Consider the following 9,317-nt stretch of genomic DNA (forward strand, 5'->3'; position numbering starts at 1 on the left):
TGGTGACTCCGCCCCCACTTGGGCAAAGCCTTGTTATTTTCATAGCTTTCCAGTCCATTGCCCCTACTCAGGAGGGGGGTGGTTTCAGGCCAAAGTCCTCACATGTTATAGGAAGGCAGACTGGCCCAGCCCCCATGTCCTCCCCGAGTGACCTCCTGGTCATCCCTGTTAGGCTCCCTCCCAGGCCTGGAATTCAAGGAAAGGAGAAACAGGCACCCCCCTCCACCCTATTTCCCTTCTGAGACCTATACAGGGGCCTTGTGAGCCACCAGCCCCTCAGGAATCTGAGGCAAGGCGTCCTGCCTCTCCAAGGATACACAGAAAGTTCCAAATGGAGACATTTTAATTGGGTTATGAGTTCTGTTGTGCTTTCTACATCTCCGCCCGGTACCTGCCGGTTTTACATATGCCTGTGTGATGGGGTGTCTTTCTCTCATCCCCCAGGGGCTGCTGGGATCACCAAGAGTACCCCTGTGCCACAGGGTGTCAAGGGTTTGAGGGACAGACTGGGCAGGAGAACTGGTGCCTTAGAGGTTCTGCCCCCCCACCCCCACCTATGGAAGGAAAAGTCAGGCACAGCCTGAAGTGGGCCTTCCCCTGTTTGGCCCTGAGTCCAGAGCATCAAGGCCAGCCCTCTCTGGCCAAGTGACACCGCTGGATCCTGTCCCCACCCCAGTCACTGCTTCTCGGCAGTGCCAGGGTGCCCTCCCAGGTCTGTGGGTGGCAGCCACGGCGGCGGAGGTAGAAGCGGATTATTTCAGGTTGCAGTACAGATACATGGACACGATCATGGCAGCCAGCTGATGGGAAAGGAAGGGGCAGAGGTGAGGGATGTGATCAGGGCCCTTATGCTTTAGTCCCCTGTCTCCCAGACACCCCACCAGAAGTCTGTCTCCTCCAGCAAGGTCTCCAAGATGGGTCAAGTACCCTGGTCCAGTGAGGTTACCCTTCCCCACCCTCCTCACCCCCTTACCTCCAAGCCCCCAATTCCAGCTGCCACACCACCCACAGTGACGGCGTTGGTCCGGATGTCATACAGAAGCTGGCTGAAACAACCCTTGGGGGAGAGGGGAGAGCATCTGCAGTCAGCCGCTGCATCCCTCCCTCATTCAGCACTTTGCGGCCATTAAAGCCGCCCCCAACCTTCCATACCACACCTCTACAGTCTTGTCCTTAGCCTTCTCCTCGGTGCAGGGTTCTACAGCTGTGCCATTGCCGTTGTCAGCACAGCAGTACGGGGGAAAGGTATGGTTCTTCATGAAGTAGGGAGAGCCCTCAAAATCTGTGTAGTTGTTGAAGCCACAGCACTTGAGCTGAAGAGGAGGAGGGAAGGGAGTTCAGCGGGGCCTTGCCTCTTTCCCCCACCCCAAAATGTCCTCCAGCCCTCCTTACCCCTTCCATGGTGGTGTTCCACACTTGGGTGAAGTCTTTCTGGGAACCATAGTCTTGCTTGATGGCAGGTACTACCAGCAACGTCAGGAAGTGCTCAGCCTGGGTGGGGCAGGCCGGTGCTCAGGGCCCTGGGGGCCACAGCCCACTTGCAGGGCTCTTCCCCATCTTTCCCCCTTGCCCCGTCCCCTGCTACCCACCATGGTGGTGTACACCAGGGCGACCACGGCAGCTGCCACCTCCGCGATGAAGATGAGGAGGAGGATCAAGAAGAACTGAATGGGGAACAGAGGTCTAAGTTTGGAAAGAGGCGGTCCCTAGTGCCTTACCTATTGTAACCCGCCACCCAGTATGGCAAGGCAGCGGCCCCCTCTGCCGAGGGCCCTGGAGTCCAGAGCATGGCTTGGGGATCTCCAGGGCCTGGATTCAAGGGTGAGGGGACCCTGGGTCTTGGTTATGGGCCCGGGGAGCTGGGTTTGACACACCATCATGAGGGCACACTTGTTCTCAGTCTGAGCACCGTAGCAGCCCAGGAAACCGAGAGCGAAGAGCACAGCACCGGCAGCGATGAGGAAGTAGCCCACGTTGACGAACTGCATGGCACTGGACGACAGCGGCCCGAAGATCTTCAGGAAAGACGACCCGTCGATCGACACCCAGATGCCCACGGCCAACAGGGCGACACCGCATAGCTGGGGACAGAGAGGCAGGCCTTAAAACGGTGCGGGCAAGCAGCTCCTTACCACTCATTTGAGACAGGAAGATGGAAAACGAGAAATTTCTCCCTTTATTGGCTAAGGAGTCTAAAAACTCACCCTGTAGGGAGGAAAAACCTTCTGTAGAGCCAGAAGGATGGGAGCTGGGCCACCCAAAGCCAGCACCAGGCTGCACACCAATGCAGATATAAATGGAATCGGGGGTTCTAGAAATATCCACAGAATGGGGCAGGGCCAGGCAAGACTTTCCCTCCCTGCTGTCAGGGTACTGCCGCATAGCTAGGAGTGAAAACAAGTGGGTGAGGCCAGCTGGGGGGTGGGAGGGGGCCCTACCCCATTTCCTTGCTGAGCTGACTGCCTCTGTCCTGGGATAGGTGAAACAGTGGGGTGGAAGCCACAACAGGCTCAACAGTCACCGTAGCAACAGAGGCGGGGCTGAGGTTTACACCTGCTTCCAACCCTGGAGAGGGACTCGGTGAGAAGGGACACCTACCTTGGGGCCTCTCCAGAATCAAACTCCAGGCCTGCCCTTCATCTAACCTAGACCTCTCCTTGCCTCACAGGGAAAACTGAGGCACGAGGGAGGGAGTGCTGTTGGGACTGCTTTCAGAGGCTCTCTGTCTCAATCCCAAACCTCATGGAATCCAGAGGCCCAGATGCGGGGTGGTGGGGGGGAATGTCCAGATGCCACAGCTTTTAGAGAAAAGCCTAGCTGATCCAGGCACCAGTGGATATATCAGCCTGATTCCACCTAGCTGTCCAGTCCCCAGCTGTAGAAACTGAGGCTAGAACCAGGAGTGAGATGCCAGATTGTGGCTGGATCCCAGGCATGTTTGCCCAAGGATAGAGAGGGCTGGGCTCCCAGCCTACAGGTCAAATTTCAAGGGGCCTGAGACTTGCCCTGCCTTGCCCAGCCTGGCAAAGCCTGAGCAAAAGAGGCCAGAAACCAAACCGGATTTGCCTTTAACCCCCTCAGTCCTCTCCATATTGCTGGGATCCCCCTGCCTTCTCCAGATACATGGGCAAAGCCTACTTCCCTGAAGCCAAAAGAGGCCCAAAGCATGCACCATATCGGAGTCAGAGAGGTAACATATCCGCAGCCCAATTTCTCCAAATCCCTCTACAGTTCATGTCTCCACCTCCTCACCTTCCACTCACTGTAAGCCCCTCTAACGTAGCTCCAAGATCTGTGGTGCCATCCTGTGCTAAATCGGGTAGACACCTCGTGCGCCAGACCCTTCGGACCTCTCTGAGATCGTGGGCTCCTTGTTTTCCTCTTGTTGCTCTTTCTCTAGCTGCTTCCAGGTGGCCATTTCTCCACATACTCTTTGTAAGTTGGGTTTTGCGGAACTCACTTGGCCTGAGTGCTCTTCCCCGCTCCCATGGTTTCACTGACTGTTTGTGGTCCTGTGACTTCCAAACATCCATGTCCAGCTCCAACCGGAGCTGCAATCCCACTGGGTACGCACCTGCCTGGGGGACATCCCCTGGGTTGCTCAGACCAGAGACATGGGCTTTATCTTCAAAGCTTCTGTTTCCCTTACCCCTCCTTCCATCCCTCAGCCACCATCTGAGGGCTTTGTCCTTCATCCATTTTTCCCCCGTCTCCACTGCCATCTCCTGGGTCATGCCTCATTACTCAGTTTCCTCTGTTCCTGGTTTTCTGAACAATACCTGATTTCATTGCCTCTGGGCCTTTTTTGCATGCTTTACAACTCCTTCACCCAGCGCAAATGCCCAGCCTCAGCTGTTTCCTCCAGATAATCTTCTCAGACCAGGGTTTAAGTCCCTCATGGGGTCTCCTATAGCCCCTGTGCTAAGGCCAGACGTTATATGTTGCAACTGTCTACCTGGCCTGCTGGACCTGAGGTCCTCAGGGGCAGAGAAAGGGCTCACTCACCTTTCCCCCAGCACTTAGCACAGAGTCTTAGGCAATAAATGTTTGTTGAATGAATAAGCGTTTCTTGACCTCTGCTCTGAGGTCTCCGGGCATCTCTCCTTTCAGCTCCCCATCCATCCTACAGAGGCCACTAAATTTCCTTGTATACCAGGTAAGCATGGGCAAACCTCTTCCCCTCCCTGGGCCCCCAGTGCCTATGAAACAGCAGCAATCATTCCTGTTAGCCTATCCCACCTTGCCCTAATTCGGGTCTGAAGCTTCCTGGAAGGGAGGAGCTTCTCCTAAGCTTTTCTACCCCAACTGTGGCAGCCGGGCTGTTCCTGAGACAGGACTCAGCATTTGGGGAGACTTTGGCACCCTATCCGAATGGGAAGAGTGTGCAACAGAGTCTGGGCCCAGGAATCTCCCATTTCCCAGCTTGGGCTCTGCTGTAGTTGTGACCCCCTCCCATAAGGAGGCCCGAACAGCCCACAACTCCCATACTTACAAAGATGAGGAAATTGAAGAGGATCATCATGGTCTTAATGAAGCTGAAACACTGCATGGTGGCTCCTGGGAGGTGGACAAGTGGGAGTTAGGGAGACCTGCTGCCCACCTCTGCTACTACCTGGGCCGGCCCCTGCACTGGGAACCTGCCATACCTGATTCCAGCATCCAGGACCCCTAAATCACCCCGTTTCCCCTACATCTAGCCTCTGACCCCCCAGGGCTTCTCCAAAGTCCTATCCTGACACCCCTGCCTCTCTGTAGGGCCCAGGCCCTCTCCCAGCACCCGACACTGGGATACTGATCCCCCAGCTCTCTCCACAGGCACCCCAAGCCCAACTCCCTCACCATAGGTCACTCCATGCCCTTCCCTGGCCCCGATATATTCTGGACCTCTCCATCAAACCAACCCTAGGCTCTCGGGACCCTCCCCCACTGGCCTTCCAGTTTCCCAAACCCTTTTCCAGGTTGATTTTACTTCGCAGGATGATCTCAATCCTGTGCCATCACCTGTTCAGGGCTCTTGGTAGTTCTGAAGGCAGACTCTGCTGAGGCTCCAGAGAGGACAGCTTACGCCAGGGATTTGCCACTCCAGTGAGCAGGCAGTGAGACAGGGCTGGCTCTCCCGCTCCACCGCTCACCTGCAGGCGGGGCAGCCCTTTTAAAGTCCTGGGCTCACCTTCCCGCCCGCCCAACCCCACAGCCAGCCAGCCTCTTCCTTCCCTGCTGCCCCCTGCTGCCTGGAGATCTGTCCCCATAGCCACCAGAGTCGCAGTCCTCATGGTCATCGGCCTGGCAACGCCAACCACAGCAACACCCTTCCTGATCCGAAGCAGAAAGAGAAGTCCGAGGGTAAACAAGTGGGTCCCAGAGCCTCGCGCGCCCTTGACCACAGAGGCGCTGGCCTGAGGACCCATTCCTCCATACCCTGTGCACTCCAGGGCCCAGTCATCTGCCCAAGCAGCCGTCTATGGAGGCACCCACAGATCCCCACACAAACACCTAGCCGTGCCCATGAGTGAACAGGCACGTGCGTCACACACACTCTGCGCCGCGTGTGGACTGACTCCCAGCAACTGAGAAACCACAAAGCAACCTCGGAGGGACATACCTAAAGTCTGTCTCCCAGTCTTTGTCTTTGTCTCTCTCACACTCTCTCACACTCAAGTGCACACACACTTACAAGGAAATGACCCAAGTTTAGCAGCTTCTACCCCCTTCTCTGAGGAGCAAATGACTTCTGGTCCTTTTCTCTCTACAGAATCTCAATTTCCCCATCTTTCTCCTCCCTTCCTCTTTCCTCCTTACCCATCTCCCTCCCCAGGCTTTGCTTCCCATCCAGTGTTCTTAGCAGGAACAGAAGAAAGCAACCTTTCTGCCAGCAGGTGGCGCCATGATCCCACAAAAGCATCACCCCCCACTTGTTAGACTCCGCAGTCCCAGTGTGAACCCTTCAAAGGCTTCACTTGGACCCCTGCCTGTCTCTTTTCACTGCCGATCCTCCTTTCCACTCCAGTGTTCCGGATATCGAGGTGCTGGGGAAGTTCTGGCTTTGGAGTCATTCAGACCAGGTACTTCCATGTTACTTCTGTTGCTGCTTAGCTGTGCGACCTGGGGCGCATGATTTTAAGCTTAGGCTGGTTTATATGAGAATAGTTATAGGGATCTTAAAGATTTTATTTATTTATTTGACAGAGAGAGAGCTCACAAGTAGGCAGAGAGGCCGGCAGTGAGGGGGAATCAGGCTCCCGGCTGAGCAGAGAGCCTGATGCGGGCCTCAGTCCCAGGACCCTGAGATCACTACCTGAGCAGAAGGCAGAGGTTTAACCCACTGAGCCACCCAGGCGCCCTATAGGGATTTTAAATAAGATTTTACTTTATTTTTAAAAAAGATTTTATTTATTTATTTGACAGAGAGAGAGATCACACTGAGCCACCCAGGCACCCCTTAAATAAGACCGTAAATAAGATTTTCTCTGGGACAAACAGGAATGACCACAGTGGGAAGGTCAGAGTGTGGAGAGTCAGAGCCAGAGGGGGTGTGAGATGGATGAAGTGGACTTTAAAAAAAATTTAGAGGTGCCTGGGTGGCTCAGTCGTTAAGCGTCTGCCTTCAGCTCAGGTCATGATCCCAGGGTCCTGGGATTGAGCCCTGCGTCAGGCTCCCTGCTCCGCAGAAGCCTGCTTCTCCCTCTCCAGCTGTCTCTCTCTCTGTCAAATAAAAAAAAAAATCTTAATTTTTTTTTTTTTTTTAATTTAGGGGCACCTGGGTGTCTCAGTCATTAAGTGTCTGCCTTCGGCTCAGGTCATGATCCCGGGGTCCTCGGATCTAGCCCCGAATTGGGCTCCCTGCTCAGCGGGGAGCCTGCTTCTCCCTTTCCCACTCCCCTTGCTTATGTTCTCTCTCTTCCAATGTCTCTATTCTGTCAAATAAATAAAATCTTTTTTTTTTTTAAAGATTTTTATTTATTTATTTGACAGAAATCACAAGTAGGCAGAGAGGCAGGCAGAAGGGGTGGGAGGGGGAAGTAGGCTCCCCGCTGAGCAGAGAGCCAGATGCGGGGCTGGATCCCAGGACTCCGGGATCACGACCAAGCTGAAGGCAAAGGCCTAACCCACTGAGCCACCCAGGCGCCCCAAATAAATAAAATCTTTTAAAAAAATTTTTTTAATGTAAATATAGTTGACACTAATTTTTGTGGTTTTTTAAAAGATTTTATTTATTTATTTGACAGAGACAGTGAGAGAGGGAATACAAGTGAGGCAGAGGGAAAGGGAGAAGCAGGCTTCCCACTAAGTGGGGAGCCTGACACAGGGCTCTATCTCAGGACCCTGGGATCATGACCTGAGCCAAAGGCAGATCATGACCTGAGCCAAAGGCAGATGCCCAATGACTGAGCCACCCAGGCACCCCTAATTTTTGTTTTTCTATAGTGGGAGGAAACAGCTGAAGAAACTGGAGAGAAGGGGCCAATAACACTAATATCTGTGTAGATCATATTTTAAATGCATTACATACATGGTTATTTTCCCCCTTGTCACAACAATCCTGTAAGATAGATTCTCTTTTCTCCCCTTTTTAAATATGGGGAAACATAGGCACAGGAAGGTTAAGTACTTCCCATGATCACACAGCTTGTAAGTGGCAGATCCAGGATTCACCCCTAGTCGGTCTGGTGCCAGAGTCTCTACCTTAACCACCAAGCAGACTGTCTATAGTGATGGAATCTCTACGTGAGGAGGAGCAGACTTCCAGAAAGAACAGGAGAGGAGGCCTTGGTCTGGGACTTGAGGAAGAAAATGGACAAGGCCAAGTGGGTTTATAGGTGCAGTAGCTAGAAGTTGATGGGAGCAAGGACCATTTTCTAAGACTGAGGATAGCAATAGAAGATGGAAGGGGTGTGAGGACTTTTAGGGTGGTGCTAAGGACCCCAAAGTCTCCTAGCAAGTTCCTACAGGAGCAGAGAAGATGGAGGCTGGGAAGGAGGGCTGGAGGTGGAGTAAGAGGGCAGAGAGAGGGGGCGGATGTCCACCACTCCACAACAACTCAGTGCAAGGCCTGGCAGAACCACTGACATTCCTGTCTGCTATAAGAAAGGGTTGACACAACTTACATTGCCCTAAGGACCTAGGTGTTCCTCCAGCCACACTAATTCATGGCTTTCTCTTTCCCCTCAGGAAGAATGGGAGCCAGGTCATCTCCATCTATGACCCCAGCACCCAGCACATATGAAGTTGTTAGCGAACAATTCCTGAAGGATTGAATGAATAAATGAGTGCAGAACAACAAGAGTTAAATGTCTGGGCTTTGGACTGTAGCCATCAGGGATTGGAACCCCTGCCTGCCCTTTATTGTGCTACCTCACCTAACTGAGCCTCAGTTTCCTTATATAGCCGATCATTATTCATGGCTTCCATATCTGTGAACTGACCTACTCGCTAGAATTTATTTGTAACCCCACGCCAACCTTCATGTCACATTTGCGGTCACTCACAGACATTCGCAGAGCTGCAAAAATGTTGAGCTGCCTCCTTCCCATGTTCTCAGCGGAAGCTGAATAGGAGGGTTCTCTGCCTCCTTGTTTGACCTCTTAGAATATATACCTGTTTGGGGCGCCTGGGTGGCTCAGTGGGTTAAAGCCTCTGCCTTTGGCTTAGGTCATGATCCCAGGGTCCTGGGATCGAGCCCCGCATCAGGCTCTCTGCTCCGCAGGGAGCCTGCTTCCTCCTCTCTCTCTCTCTCTCTGCCTGCTTCTCTGCCTACTTGTGATCTCTGTCTGTCACATAAATAAATAAAATATTAAAAAAAAAAAGAATATATACCTGTTCTTCTTGTGGTCCATTCAGTGTCATATTTTCCCCATTTTTGTGCTTGTGGTGGTGATTTGCTATTTATTGAATAATGCTGAAGTGCTATCTAGTGTCTCTGAGCACAAGAAGGCTGCAATGGGCCTTGTAGCCGATGTGACCAGAGGCTGGTAGGAACATAACCCTGTAGGAGCGTTGGCTCCATTTGCTAATGTGCTATTTGTGGTGGGGACTTCATTAGACTAGGACTACTGTGAATAATGAGAACTGACTGTATATGAAATAGGAATAATGATAGAGTGTCCTTGTAAGGTTGTTGTGGGATTAGTGAGAGTGTTCATAAAGTACTGGGTGCTCTTTGGCACCACAGTAAATGCTTAAGAAACGTTGTTAATATTGTCAATGTGGGTAAATGAGAAAGCCAGGGAGTAATTTTCCCCTCCTCAGAGTTCCTTTTCCCTAGGGGCCAAGCTGAGGTTTTTCTGGCCCTTGGGCTGGACCCATGGAGACCACTGTGA

At 52.8% G+C, this 9,317-nt stretch overlaps 1 protein-coding gene and 1 long non-coding RNA gene across 2 annotated transcripts; one reads left to right on the plus strand and one right to left on the minus strand.

Moving 5' to 3' along the window:
* Positions 1-325: 325 nt before the first annotated feature.
* TSPAN1 (tetraspanin 1) lies at positions 326-5,138 on the minus strand. Its single transcript, XM_046016293.1, has 8 exons — positions 5,002-5,138; positions 4,493-4,557; positions 1,875-2,081; positions 1,590-1,664; positions 1,393-1,491; positions 1,158-1,313; positions 974-1,057; positions 326-800 (listed from the first exon to the last, which is right to left on the minus strand). Exons 2-8 carry the CDS (start codon positions 4,547-4,549, stop codon positions 753-755), a joined length of 726 nt encoding a protein of 241 aa, XP_045872249.1. The 5' UTR covers positions 4,550-4,557; positions 5,002-5,138; the 3' UTR covers positions 326-752.
* Positions 5,139-5,916: 778 nt separating this feature from the next.
* LOC123949040 lies at positions 5,917-8,283 on the plus strand. The gene is made up of 2 exons (XR_006820014.1): positions 5,917-6,062; positions 8,170-8,283. It is a non-coding gene; the product is annotated as an uncharacterized LOC123949040 (long non-coding RNA).
* Positions 8,284-9,317: the final 1,034 nt, after the last annotated feature.

This window comes from Meles meles, chromosome 1 (genome assembly GCF_922984935.1).
Source record: "Meles meles chromosome 1, mMelMel3.1 paternal haplotype, whole genome shotgun sequence".
Lineage (NCBI taxonomy): Eukaryota > Metazoa > Chordata > Mammalia > Carnivora > Mustelidae > Meles > Meles meles.